Source organism: Eriocheir sinensis, chromosome 54 (assembly GCF_024679095.1).
Source record: "Eriocheir sinensis breed Jianghai 21 chromosome 54, ASM2467909v1, whole genome shotgun sequence".
NCBI lineage: Eukaryota > Metazoa > Arthropoda > Malacostraca > Decapoda > Varunidae > Eriocheir > Eriocheir sinensis.
The window spans coordinates 5,534,744-5,558,616 of record NC_066562.1 but is presented as its reverse complement, the minus strand read 5'-3'; the positions used below and the strand labels follow the sequence as shown (position 1 = coordinate 5,558,616).

General features: G+C 46.0%; 2 protein-coding genes across 17 annotated transcripts in view; one reads left to right on the top strand and one right to left on the bottom strand.

The window, feature by feature from the left end:
• The window catches only part of LOC126983611 (uncharacterized), a 31,578-nt gene extending 22,036 nt beyond the window's left edge, over positions 1 to 9,542 (top strand). For 7 of the 8 annotated variants that reach the window (XM_050836444.1, XM_050836436.1, XM_050836438.1 and 4 more), the window contains 3 exons: positions 756 to 1,003; positions 1,678 to 1,895; positions 2,318 to 9,542. In XM_050836444.1, coding sequence (XP_050692401.1) covers positions 756 to 1,003; positions 1,678 to 1,895; positions 2,318 to 2,547 — 696 coding nt within the window. In that variant the 3' untranslated portion in view covers positions 2,548 to 9,542. The remainder of the gene's footprint in view (positions 1 to 755; positions 1,004 to 1,677; positions 1,896 to 2,317) is intronic. The other variant, XM_050836443.1, reaches the window with a different exon arrangement.
• A 1,963-nt stretch (positions 9,543 to 11,505) lies between these two features.
• The window catches only part of LOC126983610 (probable histone-lysine N-methyltransferase CG1716), a 63,329-nt gene continuing 50,961 nt past the window's right edge, over positions 11,506 to 23,873 (bottom strand). For 6 of the 9 annotated variants that reach the window (XM_050836427.1, XM_050836428.1, XM_050836429.1 and 3 more), the window contains 9 exons: positions 23,131 to 23,387; positions 21,977 to 22,429; positions 20,587 to 20,743; positions 19,877 to 20,054; positions 18,492 to 19,036; positions 18,051 to 18,209; positions 17,153 to 17,431; positions 15,480 to 15,659; positions 11,506 to 13,270 (listed from right to left, as the gene is read on the bottom strand). In XM_050836427.1, coding sequence (XP_050692384.1) covers positions 13,106 to 13,270; positions 15,480 to 15,659; positions 17,153 to 17,431; positions 18,051 to 18,209; positions 18,492 to 19,036; positions 19,877 to 20,054; positions 20,587 to 20,743; positions 21,977 to 22,429; positions 23,131 to 23,387 — 2,373 coding nt within the window. In that variant the 3' untranslated portion in view covers positions 11,506 to 13,105. The remainder of the gene's footprint in view (positions 13,271 to 15,479; positions 15,660 to 17,152; positions 17,432 to 18,050; positions 18,210 to 18,491; positions 19,037 to 19,876; positions 20,055 to 20,586; positions 20,744 to 21,976; positions 22,430 to 23,130; positions 23,388 to 23,873) is intronic. The other 3 variants (XM_050836434.1, XM_050836435.1, XM_050836432.1) reach the window with 2 other exon arrangements.

Here is a 23,873-nt window from a genome sequence, read left to right as displayed (position 1 = left end):
TGGTCCAAAAAATCATGGTCCAAAAAATCATGGTCCAAGATATCATGGTCCAGGATAAGTGGTACCATTTTGCCGTTACCTAGCTCCGTATTATCCAGTTACTTATCCATAACTATGTAAATAAAGATCATCAGGAATTAAATTTTGTAGCAATAACTATAAATAGATAGGGTTGTCTGCATAGGGGTGACAGTTTGTGGTTATAAATTGCATAAACCGTCAAACACAACCTCCTGAGTGTGACAGTCTGGCAACGCTGTCCAGGATAATGAGTGTCTAGTGTACTCGTGCCCTTTCATTGTTTACTCACACCATTCCAGTTTGTACTCACACCATTCCATTCCTCTCAAAATTGACCTCTCTCTTGGCCTCTCCACTTCTCTACTTTTTTTTTTTTTTTTTTTTTAGGGGCAGTGATTAGCAAGCTTTTTTTTTTCTTCTTCTTCTTCTTCTTCTTCTTATTCTTATTCTTATTCTTATTCTTATTATTATTATTATTATTATTATTATTATTATTATTACTTTATTTTGTTTATTTCTTTATGTTTTTCCCCTCAGTTGCTTACTTTACTGTTAAAAAAATAGTACCCAGAGTATCCCAGTTTGTACTCATGTCATTCCAATTTGTACTCATGTTTCTCATATCATCAAAATTGGACTGAGGTAGGAAAGTGCACTGCTGTCATAAAAAAAAAATAGAATAGCACCCATCTTTCAACATTTTCTCTCATCCTCTTCCCCTAAAACCAAACCAGGGTGTTCCCCCCACCTACGAGGAAGCTGTCCGCCACCGCCCGGCCATTCTCTTTGAGCCACCCACCGCAGCAGGGACAGGCGGAGGGGGGGCCGGCCGCTACACCCCCCATGCCCCCCGCAGCCGCACACACAGGGTTGGGGTGCCTGGGGTGGTGGGGGTGGCGGTAGGGGGCCGGAGGAGCAGACACCGCGACAATCCTGATAATATTTCATACCAGTCAATTGGATCTGCCCGACAGTCTTCAAGGTGAGAGAGAGAGAGAGAGAGAGAGAGAGAGAGAGAGAGAGAGAGAGAGTGTTATAATGGTCTTCTTTGTATATGAAATCATTGAATATAGTAGTCTAAACACACACACACACACACACACACACACACACACACACACACACACACACACACACACACACACACACACACACACACACACACACACAGCGGGTTGAGGACTATACGAGATTCAGAGGAAATGACGAGCCATCTAGATTGGACTTGATAATCACCAGGGAGCCAGATATCATAGAGGAGATGAACTATAAGAGCCCTATAGGGAAGAGCGATCATGTCCTTATTGAATACTTATTACGAGAAGGAGGTAGAAGAATCAGGAATGAGGACTACAGGAAAGAATGGTTCAACTTTAATAAGGCAAATTTTGAACAACTTAGGAAACATTTTGAGGAAGCACAATGGGATACTTTTTTTGAGGCTGACAATGTGGAGGAAAAATGGGCTATCTTTCTACGGATTTACAAGGCTCTTTTCCTGTATATCACAACTAGGTAAATACACACACACACACACACACACACTCATTAAACACCTATCCTCACACACCAACACACCTCCATACCCATCCCACCCCATATCCCACCCTTCCCTCCCAACACCCCCACACCCACACCCTCACACCCCTTACGCAGCACATCCCGATCAATGAGTATGCGCAGCTGGTCAGCGTGCGACAGCCTGGGCTCGACGGACACGGTGGCGGCCGCGAGCGACTCCACCAATGTCACCGTGGACACGCAGAGCTCGGGCGGCGTCAGCACAGGCTCGGCACCCTCACAGGCCCCCTCCTGCAGGGCGCTGGCGGGCTCCCTGGCGTCCTTTGATACGTCCTCGCTGGTGAATAATGAAGGTGAGTGAGTGTTTGGCTGATTTTACCCTTATTGCAGCGTTGTCAGGTTATCATATTCACCACATTGTATTTAGCCTTTCTAAGCCTCAAATAATGATAGAAAATTAAAGTTAGTGTGTTAAGCAGCAGTAGTCCCTTTGGCTTGATGCTACAGTGTCCACCTTCCTGTCTTGGGTGCTTGGGTTAAAATCCTGGGCAGTGTGTTTAGAAAAAGATTTATTCTCCCTAACAGATCAATTTCTCATGTGATTGGAGAAGCGGAAATCCTCCACAACATATGCTGTATCATGGCTGCTAAATGTTGTGCCTAATTCCAAATTCCTGACCTCTTCCCCGTAAGTGGAATTCATAAAACTGTGTAAAATGTAAGTGAACATAATTCTTAACTCACCATGCTCACTCTCCACCTTTCCTCCACCCAGGGGCGCCGCTGCTGGAGGAGGCGGAGGTGTACGATGGGAGTGTGGAGGAACCGCCTACCCACCCCCAGCCACACCACCCCCACCCCCACCACCAGCACCACCACCACCACCGTGGGGAGGACGATCACCTGTCTTTGAGGGACACTGACTCATTAAAGGATCACAACACCTGTCCCACCCCCAACCCCCCTCACCCCCGCCCCCCAGCACCCCTCCCCCCGCAGGAGTAATGTTAGGGGCAGTGAGAGAGAGAGAGAGAGTGTTTTGAGATGTTTTAGGCTAGCCACCCCTTTGAATTCATAATGATAAGAATGATAATAGTAAGGATGGTAAATATAATGATAATTACAGCAACAGTAATAATAAACAACACCGCCACCACCACCACAAACATAATCTCAGGTTAAAACTAAAGAATCATCGCATTAACTTTTTTCTTCTTTACGATTTCGGAAGAACGTCGCAATACCGTTATTTACAGTGCTGGCGGATGAAGGCGGCACAGAGGACAACACTTCAGACTTAAAAATGCTCGTAAAATTCTGCTTGTCAGAAATCTAGGAGGTCAGAAGTTCCGATGTTCAAATACTCAATGCTGTGGACAGGTTTGCAGGGATATGGGGCTCCGTGGTGAAGTGATTAGCATGCTTAGTTAGGACTACACAGACCTGGGGAGTTGGTATGCAGTCCACCCAGCTGTTCATCCTCCCTTTTAGGCAGGTGGATTAACCCCTTGACTATGGATTTCCTACAAGAAGACATCACCAAGCTACAGGAATGGAACAAAAAGTGGCTGCTACAATTCAATGAAGAAAAATGTAAAGCCATGCAAATTTGGAGGGGAAATCCAGCATACCAATACCACATTGGAAACACTCCACTATCCACTACAGAGGCAGAGAAAGACCTGGGAGTATGTGTTAACAGGCTACCAGTGAAGGCCAAATCCGTGCCAGTCGCAGCGGACGGGTTAATGGGTGTCTGGGGAAACCTGGGGAAGGTAAACTGTGGTAACCTAGAAGTCACACTGGCCGTAGACTCGAGCCAATGGGACAGAGGTGAGCACTGAGGCCATGTGCAGCTATACCGTACACCCCTTTTATCCATTAGTCTGCAATATCAGCTAATAAGAATGGACGTGGATTACATTCTATTGGGATTATCACGGAAGAAATGTCTATGGACCGGCAACAGTGGAGGAGGCTCATATCCCGTCCAATCCCACCATAGGGAATAAATGGACGTTAAACGATGATGATGATGATGATGATTAACAAACACATGCCAGTTTTTATTCAACATTTCAGTCATTCATTTTTTTCTCTATGCAAGTTTATAGAGTACCAAAAAGAGAGAGAGGGAGAGTATTATACAGGATAGGAAGTGAGTCATACAGTTGAAGGTCTGGTTAAGAGGAGGAGGAGGAGGAGGAGGAGAAGACAAGAGAAGGATTTGACGTCTTCATATAATATAACAAACTTCATCCGCCAACACTGTATAAGATTAAACCAGTGCTATTTATACCATATCACGTAATATTATGTAGCACAAAGCATTATTATGATAGTTATATTATCTACCTGTCGCTATATATACACAGTAATATATATTATCTAATGTAAAGGTTTTAGGTCAAAGTGTACAAGCCTAGTTTTAGTTTGTTTATATATATTTTTTTGACATGTGGTATTACATGTACATTGTATTTATGGATTATTTTCTACTAGATTGTCGCCGGATTTTTTAAAAGTGGCGTTGGTATTTATTAACAGTGCTGTCGATTGTTTGGCTTTTGAACTCCACTTTTGGGGCGGGGTTACTTGGAAGTGTTGGATTTCCACCGAGTTACGTTGACGTATTGCAAACTCAGTCATAAAAAAGAAGTGTTGCATTTCCATAGTTAAGTCAACACAATAAAAAGAAGTGTTGGATTTCCATAGTTAAGTCAACACAATAAAAAGAAGTGTTGGATTTCCACAGTTAAGTCAACACAATAAAAAGAAGTGTTGGATTTCCACAGTTAAGTCAACACAATAAAAAGAAGTGTTGGATTTCCACAGTTAAGTCAACACAATAAAAAGAAGTGTTGCATTTCCACAGAGTTAAGTCAACACAATAAAAAGAAGTGTTGGATTTCCATAGTTAAGTCAACACAATAAAAAGAAGTGTTGGATTTCCAGAGTTAAGTCAACACAATAAAAAGAAGTGTTGTATTTCCACAGAGTTAAGTCAACACAATAAAAAGAAGTGTTGGATTTCCATAGTTAAGTCAACACAATAAAAAGAAGTGTTGGATTTCCAGAGTTAAGTCAACACAATAAAAAGAAGTGTTGCATTTCCATAGTTAAGTCAACACAATAAAAAGAAGTGTTGCATTTCCATAGTTAAGTCAACACAATAAAAAGAAGTGTTGCATTTCCATAGTTAAGTCAACACAATAAAAAGAAGTGTTGCATTTCCATAGTTAAGTCAACACAATAAAAAGAAGTGTTGCATTTCCACAGAGTTAAATCAACACAATAAAAAGAAGTGTTGCATTTCCACAGAGTTAAGTCAACACAATAAAAAGAAGTATTGGATTTCCATAGTTAAGTCAACACAATAAAAAGAAGTATTGGATTTCCATAGTTAAGTCAACACAATAAAAAGAAGTATTGGATTTCCATAGTTAAGTCAACACAATAAAAAGAAGTATTGGATTTCCATAGTTAAGTCAACACAATAAAAAGAAGTATTGGATTTCCATAGTTAAGTCAACACAATAAAAAGAAGTATTGGATTTCCATAGTTAAGTCAACACAATAAAAAGAAGTGTTGCATTTCCACAGAGTTAAATCGACACAATAAAAAGAAGTGTTGCATTTCCACAGAGTTAAGTCAACACAATAAAAAGAAGTGTTGCATTTCCACAGAGTTAAGTCGACACAATAAAAAAGAAGTGTTGCATTTCCACAGAGTTAAGTCAACACAATAAAAAGAAGTGTTGCATTTCCACAGAGTTAAATCGACACAATAAAAAAGAAGTGTTGCATTTCCACAGAGTTAAGTCAACACAATAAAAAGAAGTATTGGATTTCCATAGTTAAGTCAACACAATAAAAAGAAGTGTTGCATTTCCACAGAGTTAAGTCAACACAATAAAAAGAAGTGTTGCATTTCCACAGAGTTAAATCGACACAATAAAAAAGAAGTGTTGCATTTCCACAGAGTTAAGTCAACACAATAAAAAGAAGTGTTGCATTTCCACAGAGTTAAATCAACACAATAAAAAGAAGTATTGGATTTCCACATAGTTAAGTCAACACAATAAAAAGAAGTATTGGATTTCCATAGTTAAGTCAACACAATAAAAAGAAGTGTTGCATTTCCACAGAGTTAAGTCAACACAATAAAAAGAAGTGTTGCATTTCCACAGAGTTAAATCGACACAATAAAAAGAAGTGTTGCATTTCCACAGAGTTAAGTCAACACAATAAAAAGAAGTGTTGCATTTCCACAGAGTTAAATCGACACAATAAAAAGAAGTGTTGCATTTCCACAGAGTTAAATCGACACAATAAAAAGAAGTGTTGCATTTCCACAGAGTTAAATCGACACAATAAAAAGAAGTGTTGCATTTCCACAGAGTTAAATCGACACAATAAAAAGAAGTGTTGCATTTCCACAGAGTTAAGTCGACACAATACAAACGCAGTCATAAAAAGTGATACAAAAACAAATCAACAAATCCAACTAACCGCACCTTCAAGAACGGGTCACAAAAGACAAGCCAGCCACAGCACCATTAAGAAAGACCAACACGGCATGCAAAAACCAGGCGTGTATTGTGTTTGAGAGGCCACGGAACCTGACAGTGGTATGTACTCAGCAGTTGCCATAGTAGTAGTAGGCGTAGCAGTAGATTGGTTTAAGTACTGAGATGTATTTGATGGTATACTAACCTCCTCTGGTGTGTGTGTGTTTGTGTGTGTGTATGTATGTTGGAGTGTACTCAGACGTTCTCTCTTTTTTGGTAGGATAAGAACAAACCACTCAATAGCTTACCCTAGGCTTTAGTTCACATATCAGGCACCTGGCGGGGAAGGGACATACGGGACTAAGCCATTTGTTTCTAGGTTGCACTGGGAAAGGCAGACCAGACTACACATCCCAAGAACACAAATCAAATAGCTAGGAAAAATTGACCTTGTATTTGGTGTACCGAGCAGGTGTGGAGTCAGTGGAGTCGGGTACTTTTGGTCGGAGTCAGAGTCGGTAAAAATACCCCCGACTCCGACTCCTTAACGTAATCAGTTATCATGTAATGTAGTTATGAAGTCTTTTCTTTTACATTATCTTGATGTTGTCTATATAGAGTACACGTAATTTGCATGTAAATATATGTAAGAAAAAGGACCTCAAGAGAGTCTACCGGCGTTACAGGCAGCATCTAAAAAAAAAAAAAAAAAAATGCAATAGAGGGGGAGGGGCATGGAGGCCGGAGTTGGAGTCGGAGTCGGAGTCACAACTTTAAAATTTCCCGGAGTCAGAAAATTTTAACTCCGACTCCACAGCCCTGGTACCGAGTGTCGCTTTTCCCTTGCAAACTAGAAAGAAATGGCCTCGTCCCTTATGCCCCTTCTCCAGGTGCCTCGTTCGGTCTTCTGTCTCACACACTCCGCAGCTTGCAAAGAGCCAACGCCTCCCACGCCTGTTTTTATTCAGCATTTCAGTCATTCATTTTTTTTCTCTATGCAAGTTTATAGAGTACCAAAGAGAGAGAGAGAGAGAGAGAGAGAGAGAGAGAGAGAGACAATTATACAGGGTAGGAAGAGAGTCATACAGTAGAAGGTCTGGTTAAGAGGAGGAGGAGAAAGAAGAAGGAGAGGAAAGGAGAAGGAGGAGAAGTCGAGAGAAGGATTTGACGGTTTCATATAATATAACAAACTATCATTAAGGTATTTACATGTATGAGAGAGAGAGAGAGAATAACAAAAAATGAACGATGTATAATACTAAGAATATTCATAAGATCAATGTAACCTTAACCAATGAGCTAAAAAAAACACTATTATATGTCTATACTTATTAGCAGTAACAGTAGAACCAAAGGATAGGATAAAGTAGAGTGATAATGTGTGTATCTGTGTCTGTATCTATGTGTGCGGAGAGAGAGAGAGAGAGAGAGAGAGAGAGAGTGCGAGTTAACCAGTTGTACATATGGTGTCGGTGTGTGTATCTGTCCGTCAGTCATTACTAGCATCCGTAGACTGTACTCCTTTATCTGTAGCCAAAACTCTTATGTTAATGTGTGATCGCCAGTTTAAAAGCATCGTTCCAGTCAATGTTTGTCAGAAGAGAAACGCACGTCAAGGAGCTGAGGTGAGTCATCAAAAATTTACCATAGAAAATTAACTACGATTCTTCTTCTTGCTAATCGTCACTCCTACAAAAGCCATCAGCGGGAGTGGCCAAAGGAGATGTCAGTTTTGAATGGCGAAGGGTCTTGATAATCCTAACAAGTGTTCATTTATATGCCTCAGCTCAGTACTTATGTATTTACTTTATTTCATTTTATATTTTTCTTCTTGCTAAAGCCAACATATGGAGTGGCCCGAGGAAAGGTAGATTTTGAATGGAGAGGCATCTTGATACTCTTAGCAAGCGTTCATTTATATGCCTCAGTCCAGGATCTATTTATTTACTCTATTTCATTTTATATTATCTTACTCTTTTACCTGTGTATGGATTGGAACGATGCCTCTTACAAACTGACGCACACATCCTTCTCACCGCGTCACAAAACACGCAGCCACAGACCAAACAAACCTTCATGTACTCGGTCGGCAGTCATGGTAGCTTCCCACCTTAACCCAACCTTAGGACACATAAGTATTCAGTGTAACCTTCATGGATGGTCACAGAAGTCATATCGATGGGTAGTGACTGCAGGCTGGAGGGAGGGAAGAGTGTGGAGGAGAGCATGGAGAGAGTTGGTTCATTTTGTGGTTAAAGGACGAAGCTTGAATGTCTTTTGTTCATGTGGAAGGAAAGGAAAGTTTAGTGTAAGGTGATTCTGTGTTGTCTAAGGAAGAAGTTTCAATGCTTCCTCTGTCACGTGGAAGAAAAGAAAAGTTTAGTGTAAATTGATTCTGTGTTGTCTAAGGAAGAAGTTTCAATGTTCCCTCTTTGTCACGTGGAAGGAAAGGAAAATTTGACGTAGGCTTAACTTGTGTGGTTGTAGAAGGGAGTTGGAATGTCTCTTTGTCTGTCATTGTAGTCGGTTAGGGTTCAAGAATTCAGGCTTTTGGGAGGATCATAGTTTCCAGGCTTTTAAGAATTCAGAATACCAAAGAGTCCAGAACATTGGTGAGTCTTTTGGTGTTCTGGTAAGCCTCACATATCTCCGTAGAGGGACCTTGAGTGTTGGTCTCGCCGTGGTCGCCTGGCAGTCTGTCGTGGCTTGCGTCATCGGTTCGCTCCGCACAAATATACAACACAATCTCGTTAGTGTCTGCTGAGATGTTTTTTGAAGATGAAATAGTGATGCTCTTCCTCCTCAGCCTGTGACTCCCATGATAGACTGATAAGGTTCTGGTTAGTTGTATGTAAGGAAAAGGTGGTGATAGAAAGTGTTCGTGCTAGGGTTTGTTTGCTAAATTGTCTGCACTCTTCCAGTTGGTAAAAGACTACTGTGAAATTCGTAGCCAAGGTATGAGAATGAGAGACTGTGAAATTAATTATGGTTGAATTACACACTGTTCACTATATGCAGCCTCTTCAGGAATGACCGTAGCGTAAAACGAGCGCTGTGATTTGAAGAGTGCGGACGAGTTAGCAAACACACCCTGCATCGAAAGAAAGGCAGACATATTATCAAACATTTCAGGCTCTTATTATGACATTTTTGAAGGCTGCAGAGGAGATACGTTGAGTTTTCAGGAGTGTTTTCCCCTTTCATGGCACAGAAGCCTTCCCAAACTACCTAAGGGTCCAGAAACCACCCATGGAAACCCCTACAACTTCTGCAAGAGCCTTTTTATATAGACGTAGTAAGGTTCCGAAAAGTTTGATAACATGGGCCAGAGCTGCGAGGAGAGGTTACGTTGGAGTGTGGCTGTTCGTTCGTTCGTACACGCATCACCATATGAGTCGGCGGTCTTCTTAGTGCATGATGCTACCGAGAATTACTCTACCATGTCTTTTTGTATCAGTGAACCAAAGAGAATAAACTGTAACGATAACATTTGTGGTGACTCGGAGGACCCTTAGTGGTGACGGGGTAGCTATGGTGCAGTGTGTGGGTGTCTATGGTGCAGTGGATGGTTCCTGCACATTGGTAGTCTTATGGCACATTATTCTAAGCAATGTATTAGTATTTATCAACAGTTCTGTGGTGCGTTTGGCTTTTTAATTCCACTTTTGGGATGGAATTGGTTAGAAGTATTAGATTTTCAGTTAAACATTTTTATTTATTTATTTTTTTTTTTACAGTAAAGGGCAAAAAAAAAAAATAATAATAATGAAAAAAAGCCCGCAAATCACTGCTCCTGTAAAGAGTTGAGAGGAGTGGCCAAAAGAGAGGTCAATTTCGGTTGTATAATGGGACATGAAAATTAACAAAACCAACTGACCACGCCTTGAGAATCGGATCAAAAGAAGACAAATCAGCCACAGTATTATTGATAAAAACTAATATGATGTTTAATAAATCAGGCATATTTGTAGAACTTGTTTAGAGAGGGGTTGGGACTGCGGTATCTATCCACTAACCCAGCACGGACCTGATTATGGCAAGGAGTTTTGGGATACCCGACCACATACTAATTGAATTCATGCTATTTCCTTCATGTAACTTATGGCCCACAATATTTGAATTTCACTTTGTCTAACTTGGCATGTCATTAATTTAGCACAGCCCTGAATATTGCAAGGAGTTTTGGGATACACGACCACATACTAATTGAATTCATGCTATTTCCTTCATGTAACGTATGGTCCACAATATTTGAATTTCACTTTATCTAACTTGGCATGTCATTAATCTAGCACAGCCCTGAATATTGCAAGGAGTTTTTGGGTACACGACCACATTCATGTTATTCTCTACATGTAACTTATGGGCCACAATATTTGAATTTCACTTTGTCTAACTTGGCATATCATTAATCCTGCATAGTTCTGCATGTGGCAAGGACTTTCTGGGTACATGACCACATACTGATTAAATTCATTCTTTTCTTCATGTAACTTATGGGCCACAATATTTGAATTTTAACTTTGTCTAACTTGGCATATCATTAACCTGGTAGCAGCGATGGGCCAAATCTGTGACTTTACTGTGTAGCAGCGACGGGCCAGATTTTTGTCATGATATAAACCCCGCAAAATAGATGATGCATAAACTGAATACAAATGCATTGATATATATTATGAAATGGTTTGCATGAGTGATGATTTTTTCTCATTTTTCTCGCTTAGAGGGGCCTTTAAGAAACATGATCCCCGCAGCTACTGGGTTAATCCAGCACAGCCCTGAATATTGCAAGGACTTTTTGGATGCACAACCACATACTAATCTAATTCATGTCATTCTCTACATCTAAATTATGGGCCTCATTATTTAAATCTCACTTTGTCAAATTTATCAGTTTTATTTATTGGTCTGTTATCTGGTGTTACCTCGATCACACGCCATTCAAGACCCAACTGTTGAAATCTGTGCATCCCGGCTTTCATCCCGCCATAGAAGACAACCAAGGTAGCAGGTGAGTGTATTATTATTGCATTGGTTAGTGAGCTGAGGCACATGACACAGGGCCAGTTTCATAGGGCCGCTTTCATAGTCGTTTTGTTTGTTTTGATTGTTCCCAATGGCGCCGATCGACGCTATAGTTTTCCACGTGAAACTGGCCGACGGGGTAGTGGCGGCTACAGAAGAAGTGAGAGGTGTTGAGAGTGTGTGGTAAGGTGTGGGACTAGGCTAACCCCGCAGCCGCCACTTTAAGTGGAAATTCTATAGCGGCGATCCCCGCCATTGGTAACGATCAACACAAACAAAACAACTGTGAAAGCAGCCCTTAGTTTGTCACAGTGGGTTAGGAAGCTCTCAAGTCAATACTCTTTTTAGTCATATCCTTTTGCTGTTCAGTGCTGTGTTCTCTTTCTCTTCCCCTCTCACACACACAGGACAGAAACAAACACACAGGGGCAGTATCTCATTTTTTAATTTTTCATCCATAAAATTATGTACATTTAACAACAACATCTACAGAAAACTTCTTACACATTAAGTCGGAACACCCAGAGTGAATTTATACTATGTTCGGACACGTCTTGCTCCACAACCTCGGAGAAGCCATCGTAAAAAGTCGCGTTTCATTAATTTTTATCTGCGTCATATTTTCCGTCGGTTATAAAATCACCACGCGTAACATTGCTATTCGTGTCATCATCATCTTCGTCACTGTCAGTATGTGCGTCCTTTGAGAACATCCAAGTGTCTAACAAAATATCTTCTGTGTGTCCCTTACGATATGTCAAGAGCGTAATTCCTGACCGCATATGTAACAGTCCTGAGGCGGAGCGACCCACCAGACTCACCAAAAACATGGGGACTGGAGCCACTCTTTTATTTAATGACCAGGACTCAAGTTTGGGTGTGTCTCCTTTCGCACTCCTTCTTCACTCACCAAGACGTTGAGCGCACCTTCCGTACACACTCGGTGCCGTGTGACCCTGACAACTGCGACGCCATGGCCACATAACCCCAATCCGTCTATCGACCTTCCTTGTTAAAATGTGAAACCCAATAAACTGTTTTCTCTCATCCGATGAATTAAATAGGAAAAGAAAAAGGATACCGCACTTCACATGTAATCCCATTTGTTTACTGTCCTTTTGTATTGTTTATCCTCATCCCATAAATTAAGGAAAAGAAAAAGGGTCCTAAACACACTTCACATCTAATCCCTTTTTTGTGATCTGGCTGCATGAATTAAAACACCTTAGTATGCATTGTTTTCGCCTGCTTTGTACCGTCAATGTTGTACCAATCAATGCTCCCTTGCACACTCCTCCCCCGCCACACTTTGCCCTGTCCACACCGCACACCCTGGCCAAGGCACACTCCTTATCGCATAGTTAATTCGGGGCCAGGCGCAGAGAAGCAAACACAGCCTTGAAAAAATAAAATACACTAGCCACTTGAAGCTGGTCCGGTGTGGATTTTCTACACAACTAACTGTATGTTCCTGGAGGCGTGATCAGTCCTTTGCTGTCGCCTCCGAAATAACAATCTTTGGCCATAAGTTGAACCCAGCCAGTGTGTAGCAGTTCAGTGTTACCTTTCCTTTCCCAAGTTGTCTCGTTCAAAATCCACCTTTACGCTTCTCGAGGGTCACGCCGAAGGATGAATAAGAAATAAATAAACCAAGCAAGTCCGTCAGGTTACCGTCGCATCTTCGCCAGCCTTTGTCAAACTCATGGAGAGGCAGGAGGAATGACCTTCACTTCACAGGACACACACTGAAAACTCTCCACTTGCCTTCCTTCCACCTAGCTTCACTCTACACGGCAGCAGCAACATGGATATCTGGGGTGTAGGCCGAGGGATGAGAGGGTGTGACGGCCCAGAACCAGGCCATCTTGTACACCCTGTTAGTGGCAGACGCAGACCTGACCCGCAGCAACAGGGATGTCTAGGGTGCAGGGCATGGGGTGAGAGGGTGGCAGAATCTGACTTTCCCCTTTTACAAATCACAGTCAACACCCCAAGACACTCTAGGATGGGTCACTGCACCACCTCCCTCAGTACTCCTTGGTGTCATTGGGGTCGCGCTTGAACACGGAGCCGTACTTGCTCATGTACTTGCGCACGAAGTCTCTGGTCTTGTGCTTGACACTGTCGCTGCACTCCAAAGCCTCAATGCTGTGTAGTTGCTTGAGCTCCTTCACCATGACGAAGTGTGTCAGCTGTAAGAGGAGAAGAGAGGCATTAGCTGCTGGGGAGGAGAGGGAAGGGGTAGTGTGGGTTGGCTGGGGAGGAGAGGGAAGGGGTAGTGTGGGTTGGCTGGGGAGGAGAGGGAAGGGGTAGTGTGGGTTGGCTGGGGAGGAGAGGGAAGGGGTAGTGGGGTGGCTGGGGAGGAGAGGTGTGGGGTGGCTGGGGAGGAGAGAGGAAGGGGTGGTGTGGGGTGGCTGGGGAGGAGAGGGAAGGGGTAGTGGGGTGGCTGGGGAGGAGAGGAAGGGGGAGGGAAGGGGTGGTGGGGCTGGGGAGGAGAGGGAAGGGGTAGTGTGGGGTGGCTGGGGAGGAGAGGGAAGGGGTAGTGTGGGGTGGCTGGGGAGGAGAGGGAAGGGGTAGTGTGGGTTGGCTGGGGAGAGAGGAAGGGGTGGTGTGGGTTGGCTGGGGAGGGAGGGAAGGGGTGGTGTGGGTTGGCTGGGGAGGAGAGGGAAGGGGTGGTGTGGGGTGGCTGGGGAGGAGAGGGAAGGGGTGGTGTGGGGTGGCTGGGGAGGAGAGGGAAGGGTAGTGTGGGGTGGCTGGGGAGGAGAGGGAAGGGGGTGGTGTGGGGTGGCTGGGGAGGAGAGGGAAGGGGTAGTGTGGGGTGGCTGGGGAGGAGAGGGAAGGGGTAGTGTGGGGTGGCTGGGGAGGAGGAGAGGGAAGGGGTGGTGTGGGGTGGCTGGGGAGGAGAGGAAGGGTGTGGGGTGGCTGGGGAGGAGGGAAGGGGGGTGGCTGGGGAGGAGAGGGAAGGGGTGGGGTGGCTGGGGAGGAGAGGAAGGTGGTGTGGGGTGGCTGGGGAGGAGAGGGAAGGGGTAGTGGGGTGGCTGGGGAGGAGAGGGAAGGGGTAGGTGTGGGGTGGCTGGGGAGGAGAGGGAAGGGCAGTGTGGGGTGGCTGGGGAGGAGAGGAAGGGGTGGTGTGGGGTGGCTGGGTAGGTGCGGGACGGGGTTGTGTGGGGTGGCTGGGGAGGAGAGGGAAGGGGTAGTGTGGGTGGGCTGGGGTGGAGTGGGAAGGGGTTGTGTGGGGTGGATGGGGAGGAGAGGGAAGGGGTAGTGTGGGGTGGCTGGGGAGGAGAGAGGGAAGGGGTGGTGTGGGGTGGCTGGGGAGGAGAGAGGGAAGGGCAGTGGGGTGGCTGGGGAGGAGAGGGAAGGGGTAGTGTGGGGTGGCTGGGGAGGAGAGGGAAGGGGTAGTGTGGGGTGGCTGGGGAGGAGGGAAGGGGTAGTGTGGGGTGGCTGGGGAGGAGAGGGAAGGGGTAGTGTGGGGTGGCTGGGGAGGAGAGGGAAGGGGTAGTGTGGGTTGGCTGGGGAGGAGAGGGAAGGGGTAGTGTGGGGTGGCTGGGGAGGAGAGGGAAGGGGTAGTGTGGGGTGGCTGGGGAGGAGAAGGAAGGGTGGCTGGGGAGGAGAGGGAAGGGGTGTGGGGTGGCTGGGGAGGAGAGGAAGGGGTGGTGTGGGGTGGCTGGGGAGGAGAGGAAGGGTAGTGTGGGGTGGCTGGGGAGGGAGAGGGAAGGGGTGGTGTGGGGTGGCTGGGGAGGAGAGGAAGGGGTAGTGTGGGTGGCTGGGGAGGAGAGAGGGAAGGGGGTTGTGTGGGTTGGCTGGGGAGGAGAGGGAAGGGGTAGTGTGGGGGGGCTGGGGAGGAGAGGGAAGGGGTAGTGTGGGTTGGCTGGGGAGGAGAGGGAAGGGGTAGTGTGGGGTGGCTGGGGAGGAGAGGGAAGGGGTAGTGTGGGGTGGCTGGGGAGGAGAGGGAAGGGGTAGTGTGGGGTGGCTGGGGAGGAGATGGAAGGGGTAGTGTGGGGTGGATGGGGAGGAGAGGGAAGGGTAGTGTGGGGTGGCTGGGGAGGAGAGGGAAGGGGTAGTGTGGGGTGGCTGGGGAGGAGAGGGAAGGGGTAGTGTGGGGTGGCTGGGGAGGAGAGGGAAGGGGTAGTGTAAGATGATGATGCATTGAGACGTCCATACTCTTGGTGTGGGTCAATGATTTCAGTGTTACTAATCTTACTGATCCCTTCTTTTTCAGTGGGAGTGGAGAAGCACAGCACAGCCTTAGTTTTATGGAGATAACTTTGAGAGAGAATTATTCATGTGCCTGTGGGGTATGTCAACATAGTGTGGGGTTACATACTATAGGCTATAACATGCCTAAAACACCTTCAGTCCCTTCCCCCAAGTGTCTCTCATGTCTCCTTCCCACCTCACCTTGCGTGCCAGGTACTTGAAGTCTTCGGTGCAGGTGATCTTCCCCTCCCGGCAGTCCCCGCGCCTGTACGGGTTCAGCACCGACACAATGAAGGTTGCCATCTTGGAACGGAAGGTGTCCTTGATCTTGCGTGCTGCATCGCTGTTGTCGGCGATGGCAGTGGCTGCGCGTTCCTTGCTCTGTGGGAAGAGGGGCAGGTTTAGTGGGTGGGTGTGAGGGTACAGCATGGTGCCGAATAACATAATTCAATTCATATAAAAGTGAGGACACAATGGAACGTCTGCAGAGCCAGGCATCCAAACCATGTGATAAAATATTGTTTAACAGATTGTCATTGAGCTGTTTGAATGTCTCCCAGGTTCAGTGATGGCTGGTCCACCTCTGCCTATTTAACAGAGAATTCCTGATCATATTCCTTACATTGTTAATTAAAAATATATAGTTAATTAAAACTATTGAGAATGTTATCATGACATATACAAATGTAAACATCTACAGCAGCTGTTTGGCCAATGAAAAGTAATTCAGCAAAAGAAAAATATTCATCTGGAAGGCGCTTCACATAAGTGTGTGTGCATGTGTGGGAAAGTGGAGTACTCAAAATGTCAACAAAAATTTAACACTTTTGGAAAATATTTTCTCCTCACGAAATAAAACTAAGGATGTCCAAGAAGTGTGTTTGTTGTCGCCCACAAAAAAATAATCCTGCAGAAAACAGAACATGTATGCACTGGAGAAAAAATTACTCCAAACTGCTGGCGTGTCACTACCATGAACTGTGTGTGTGAATGGTTGCTGTGTCAGGATCAGAACACAAAACAAAATAAATCCATCAGAAATGTCAAAAAGTCCCGGAATGAAGTAGTGTATCATTTTCTCGGCACAACACGGTATAAAAAGGTTCTGTGAAGTAATCCGTCCATCATATCTATTGTGCGTGAATCAAAGTGAACACCTTACACTTTACATAAAATACTAAGTAGATTTGTATTCATTTGTAAACTGTATGTACATCATCATAGGGTGTTCAGTTTGCCTGATTCAACAACACAAACATAATGAACAGGTAAGTGGGGGACAATAGTCGTGTCATGCAATGTGGGCAGGCTAAACATGTGGTCTATCTCCAAAAACAACACGGGGGCTTCGTGGTGCAGTGGTTAGCACACTCGGCTCACAACCAAGAGAGCCCGGGTTTGATTCCCGGGCGGAGTGGAAAAATTTGGGCGGCTTTTCCGATACCCTTCGTCCCTGTCCACCCAGCAGTGAATGGGTAGCAGGTATTAATCGGGGGTTGTATCCTGTCTCCTGGGATCTGTTCCCTTCTATAATTCCTTCCCCTTCTGTCTCTCTCCGGCATATGACCACAGACGTTGCGCCGACTAAACGAAACTTTCCAAACTACTTTCCAAAAACAATAACTATATGGACCAGATGGTAACTCCAGTCAGTGCTACTAACCATCCCTTTGATAAACTGCAGAATATACCACATGTTCAGCCTTAGGATTTCACCACACTTAACACGACTTTTGTCCCTCACTTATCCTCAGACCCTTCCACACAGGCTTGGCGCTGGTCAACACTCCGCCTCACTCCAGGACTCGGCAATAAATCAACTCAGAAAACAAAACAAAAGAAGCATCGGCCAAACACTGCCGAACAAGACCCACCTTTACCTTCTCTCTCTTGGCTCTCGCTTCGTGTCTCTCCGCCCTCCTTTCTCTCTCCCTCTCCCTGTCCCTCTCCCTCTCCCTCTCCCTCTCTCCTGGTACCGCCACCACCACCTCCTCCTCCGTCTGTTGCTGGTCAGTCGTTTGCTGGGTCTTTTCCTCCTTCTGCGTCCTTGTGTTTCGCTCCTCCTGCCTCTCCTGCCTGGCCTCCTCCCGTGCCCGCTCCTTTGCCTCCCTTCGCTCTCTCCTCGCTGCCTCCTTGTCGATCTCCAGGATGGGCTGAAGAAGGGAACGGCCAGGAGTCAGATTATGGTCACGAGGTATTCATATGTTGCTGTTATATATTTTTAGTTATCAGGAAGTGTGGTGCTGGGAATGGTGGAAAGAATGAGAGGAAGGAAGGGAGTAAGCTGGGAATGGAGGAAGGGAAGGGAAGGGACTGACGAAGGGATGGGAAGGAAGGGAGTAAGCTTGTCATGGTTGCTGGGAATGGAGGAAGGGAAGGGAAGGGACTGACGAAGGGATGGGAAGGAAGGGAGTAAGCTTGTCATGGTTGCTGGGAATGAAGGAAGGGAAGGGATTGAAGGAATGGAAAGGAAAGGAATAAGCTTGTCATGGCTGCTGGGAATGGGGGAAGGAAGGGAAGGGACTGAAGAAGGAATGGGAAGGAGACAGTGTAACAATTGCTAAGAATGGTGGAGAAAAGGAAATGGAAAGAAAGAGTCCAGAGTGCAATCAATGTTACTAAGAATGGTGGAGGAATAGGGAACAGACTTAAGATGAAGGATGGAAAGAGGAAGGGTGAAGGTGAAGAAGAATGAGTCAGGTGAATATGAGTAAGGCAGTAGAGAGTCAGGTCAGAGTGAGGGTCAAGGTCAGCATAGGTCATCACACTCACACTGATGACCCTCTCCTGGACCAGCGCCTCCGACCGCCGCCGCTTGGAGTTCTTCGGGTGGCGGATCATCTTCTCGTTGGACACCTCACTGCGCTCCACCGTCTCCACCTCCTCTGCTGCCTCCTCCTCCTCCTCCTCTTCCGTGGAGAAGTCTTCACTCTGGAACAGCAACACAGGAAGGTTACTGACACGTCTTGTGGGTTTTTTACAGCAGAGGAAGCAGGTCAAGGGCAAAAACAAAACACAAAAAGGCCCACTAAGCACTGCTATATATGTAAATGAGTGAGGGAAAGTTGTCATCATTTGTGTGTGGTGTGTCAGTGAGTGGCTGTCTGGCCCTTGGAGGTAGGCAGGGGTGAGGCTTGGCCCCCAAGGCTGCCTGGCAGGCCTCACTGACACACCCACGGGGAGCACAGGTAGTCGGGGCGGCGGGTGACTCACGTCGGTGGTGCTGCTGGAGTCCGAGTCAGACGATGAGGACGATGACGAGGATGAGTCTGAGGCGAGGCCCGGCGTGAGGATGGTGGGTGGCTCCCACTGGGTGATGCGCGTCTTGACGTGGTAGAAGTAGACGTGTCCGTCGGCATCCCGTGCCACACGCCAGCGTGCCGGCAGGTGGATGGTGATGGCGCTGGGGACCTCCGCGCCCTCGCCCCCCAGGCCAGGCACACCCTCCAGGCCCACAGTCGCTGGCTCGCCTGGCAGGGGGATGGACATAAGCTTGGCAGCGTGTGGCGGTGTGCCATCCACACCCTGGGAGGGGGAGCCAGGGGGCAGCATCGGTACTTCCCCTGGCAGTGGAATGTTGGCAGGGTTGAGGGGGTCGTCGGGCCCCCCCTGGCCCAGCCCCGGCAGCTCTCCGGCCCCCCCGAGGCGGCAGCCTTGCGCCCCAGCCATCACTAGCGTCATGGGGGAGCCGTCGCCCTCGCCCTTGTTGAGGCCGTAGGCGGCAGGCACCGGCAGGTTGGGGTCTGGCAACACACACACTGTTAGGGGCGCGCACATGCACGCATGAACAGGTACACACCAAAGCTCTGCCTTACACAAAATACAACACCTGCACACCTTGAACAACGAGGAAACCGTCGGCAGAAAAAACTACCACGAGGTTTTCAACTCATGTTTTTGGTGAGGGTGAAGAGAAACAAACAGTGGTGGGCACGGCTCCGCTGACCGCTGATTAGCGAAGCTCACTTTTTCATTGGCAGATTAGCATTTTTGCTAACTTTCAAAACAGTTAGCTGACCAATTAGCTTCCACTAAATGTAGTTCCTCCTCCGCTAATTTTAAGTCCACTAAAAAATTCATACAGGTTTGTTCTTGTCCGTTGTGGGCGGACACAGCACCAGTTGAGCCACATGGCGCAATAATTCCAGGGCCTCCACTTTTGGGTAAATTGTGCCTTAAAGTTGGCTAACTGGATAATTATTAAAGAAACTTTTTGGTCTAAACTACAAAATATTCAAATTTCACATCACTAGGTCTGTTTTTAAGAGTCTTAAGAGTCAAAATACTAGAATGAAGCCAAATCCATATAAAAAAGTTGGCAGTTAGCATTAGCTTCCAATAATTTCTTTATCAGTTTAGCGGTTTAGCGTAAACAAAGCTGACGTTTTAGTTAGTGGATTACCAATTAGCGAAGCCAACTCTTGGGTTAGCGGTGCCCACCACTGGCAACAAACAGCTACAGCTTAGGCTTGATGCCGTGACTACATGATGGAAAACAATATTCTTTATAATCACAGAAAGCAACAAAAAAATGAAAGCCTGAGACAAGCCAGCTGTACACAACAAGCAAACCACCACCACCCGGCGCCCCATCTCACCGGATCCAGTGTAGGGCTGCCAGTTGGCGGCCACGGGGTCCCAGAAGTACTGGTAGGTGGGGTCAAAGATGGGGGTGAGGTACGGGTCATGGCCCAAGAGACGGCACCGGTCTACATGCATGGTCCACATCTCCTCCTGCATCTTCCTCTGCTTGGCCTCCTCCTCCTGCTGCTGAACCTGGGGAAGAGGGAAGCAGGTCAACAGGAGAGACACATTATTATTATTATTATTATTATTATTATTATTATTATTATTACTATTATTATTATTATTGACACCATTTCCCTTTGTTTCCTCCTTCCTCTCTTCTCTGTCTTCTCTCTCTCCTCCCTTCCCTTCCTTCTCTTTTTCCCTCCTTCCCTTCCTCTCTTTCCTTCCCTTTCTTCTCTCCTCCCATCTCTTGCTCCCTTTCCTTTTCCTTCCTTCCTTGGTCCTCTCCCTCCCTCTCCTTCCTTTCCTTTCATTTCCTTCCACTCCCTTCCCTTCCCTTCCTTTCCTTCTCTCCTTCCTTCCTCTTCCTTCCTTCCTTCCCTTCCCTTCCTTCTTTCCTTCCTTCCTGTCCTTCCTTCCTCCCTTCCTTCCTTCCTTTCCTTTCTTCTCCTCCTCTCCCTCCTCCCTCCTCCTCCTTCCTCCTCCTTCCTTCCTTCCTTCCTTCCTTCTCCCCTCCCTCCCTCCCTTCCCTTCTCTTCCTTTCCTTTTCTTCCCTTACCTTGAGTTCAAACAGCTGTCGTCTCTGCTCTTTGGACATCTTCGGGGAGTCTGATGACCGGTCTTCCCTGGATGACCCGCGGACCCTTGAGTAGCGGTCCTTCTCTCTGTCTGGGGACCGCCGCCGCCTGTCGTAGTGATGGTCCCGGCGGTTGTACCTGTGTAAGAAAGGAAAAAGGAGCATAAAGGATGTGTAGAAGAGAATGTGGGTGAGCTAGACAAATCCTAATTCAATCTAAAACAAATTACATCAATGCAAACCTAACCTAACCTGTGTAAGGAGTGTGAAGGATGTGTAGAGAAGGATGTGGGTGAGCTAGACAAATCCTAATTCAATCTAACACAAATCACATCAATGCAAACCTAACCTAACCTGTGTAAGGAGCGTGAAGGATGTGGGTGAGCTAAACAAATCCTAATTCAATCTAACACAAATCACATCAATGCAAACCTAACCTAACCTGTGTAGAGAAGGAAAAAGGAGCGTGAAGGATGTGTAGAGAAGGATGTGGGTGAGCTAAACAAATCCTAATTCAATCTAACACAAATCACATCAATGCAAACCTAACCTAACCTAATGCAACCTAACATAACCTAGCCTAACCTAACCTATGTAGAGAGAGGAAAAAGGAGCATGAAGGATGAGTAGAGGAGAATGTAGGTGCTTTTTTAACCTGGTAGCAGTGACGGGCCAAATTTGTGGCTTTACCGTGTAGCAGCGACAGGCCAAATTTGTGCCATGATATAAACCCCCCAAAATAGATGATACATAAACTGGTCACAAATGCGTTGATATATATTATGAAATGGTTTGCGTGAGTGATGATTTTTTCTCATTATTCTCGCTTAGAGGGGCCATTAAGAAACATGATCCCCGCAGCTAGTGGGTTAAGGATATGTGAGTTAAATGCTAATCCAATCTAAAATTAATCCAACTTATGCAAATCTATCCTTAGCACACCCAGCCTAACCTAACCTAACCTGGGCAGGAAAGAATAAACAAACACATCATAACCTAACCTAACCTAACCTAACCAAATCTGACCTGACCTGACCTAACCTTGCCTAACCTGACCTGATGACCTAACCTACCCTAGCCTGGCCTAACTTAACCAAACCTAACCTAAACAAATCTGACCTGACCTGACCTAACCCTGCCTAACCTGACCTGATGACCTAACCTAACCTAGCTTGGCCTAACTTAACCTAACCTAACCAAATCTGACATGATCTTGCCTGACCTGACCTGACGACCTAACCTACCCTAGCCTGGCCTAACTTAACCTAACCTAACGTAACCAAATCTGACATGACCTGACCTAACCTTGCCTAACCTGACCAGCCTACCCTAGCATTTAACAACCCCAGTCCTGCTTCCCATCACCCCATACCTGTCCTTGTCCCTGCGGTCCCTGTCCCTCTCGGAGTCCCGGTCGCTCTCGGAGGCCTGGTCGAGATACTCCTTGTAGCCACGGTCCACCTCCCTCTCGTGCTCCTTCATCAGCTCGATCCGCTCCTTCTTGGGGATCCGGAAGAACTCCTTGAGGTTCTTCCAGGCGTCAAGGAGCTTCTGGGCTAGTTCCACCATCGACTTGTGCAGTTCCAGAAGTTCCTGCACCTCCTTCTCCTCGTCCGACAGTCCCTCCGCCCTCAGCTTCTCCTCTGCCCCAGGGATCAAGGAGGCAGCGGCGGCGGTGTCCTTGGCATCATTGGAGTCGCTGCTCTCCTCCTCCATGCCTGTCTTGGGGTTATCCACCTCTGAGTCCATGCTGCTGTCGTCCGCGCTGGAGCCCTCGATGGGTAACTTGGGCTCCGTCTCGCTATCTGACTCCTCACTGGTGTCACTGTTGAGATGATGGAGTGTAAAGATCAGAGAAGAGAGGAGAGGAGAAAAGAGGGAAGACAGAGGAGAGAGGAGGAGAGAAGAGGGAAGACAGAGGAGAGAGGAGAGGAGAGAAGAGGGAAGAGAGAGGAGAGAGGAGAGAAGAGGGAAGAGAGAGGAGAGAGAAGAGGAAAGAAGAGGGAGGAGAGAGGAGAGAGGAGAGGAGAGGAGAGGAGAGGGAAGATGAGAAAAAGAGAGTGAAGAGATGGGGATTAAAGAGAAAAGGAGACAAAGAAGAGAGTGAAAAGGAGAGGAGAGTAAATGCGAGGAGAGAGGAGGCAAGAGAAAACGAGAAAGAAGAATACGAGGAAGAATCGAGAAAATGGAGAAATATTAAAACCAATCCATGTAAATTTGACAACTTCAGGAAAGGGAAAGTAAATAAAGTAACATATACAAACAAATAAATAAAAATAAAGGTATGATAGATTAATAAATACAAATAAATAGATACACAAATAGACAAAGAAATAAATGATCGGATAAAAATGAAAGTAATTAATATAAACAAATAAAAAAGATAAACAAGAAAAATGACTAATCAATATAAACGAATCAAAAAGGTAAACGAACAAATAAACAGAAAAGTAGATAAGAATAGACAAACAAATGTAGACTAAAAATAAATAAATAACAACAACAAAAAATCCAAACACCACCAACCTCGACTTTTTATTACTCGGATCCATTTCAGCAGCAGAGGCAGGAGTTGCAGGAAGGTTCGGCGCCGGCGGGGGTAGGGCGGCCTCGCTGGTCTTGGGTGGTGGGGGCGGTGGCGGGGGCGGGGAGAGACTAGTGGAGGAGGTGGAGGAGCGCGTGCACCCCCCCTGGCCGCTCCATCGCTCCACCAGGGAGAGAACGCGGCTGTCGGTGAGCTGCGTTTTGTTGGTGATGGGAAGGACCTCCAGGGTCTTGAGGATCTGCGGAGAGGGAGTGATGATTAATAGAGGAAAAGACAGAGAGAAAAAAAAAGAAATGGTGGAGAGAAAAGAAGAGAAAAAAGAGATTACAGGAAAGGAAAGGAGAGAAGAAAGGAGATAAGAGGAAAGGAAAGAAGAGAAAAAAGGAGATTAAAGGAAAGTAAAGGAGATGAGAGGAAAGGAAAGGAGATAAGAGAGGAGATTAGAAGAAAGGAAAGGAGATTAGAGGAAATAAAGGAGAAGAAGAAAAGGTAAAAGAAAAGAGAAGAGAAGAAGAGAATAGAAAAGAAAAGAAAAAAGGAGAGGAGGAGAAAAGATAAGAAAAGGAAAGGAAGAGAAAAGAAAAAGAGGGGAGGAAAGGAGAGAAAAAAGAGGAGAAGATAAGAAAAGGAAAGGAAGAAAAAAGAAAAAAAAGAGGAGAGGAAAGGAGAGAAAAAAGAGGAAAGGAGAGAAGAAAAAAAAAAAGAAAAATAAATAAAAGAAAAA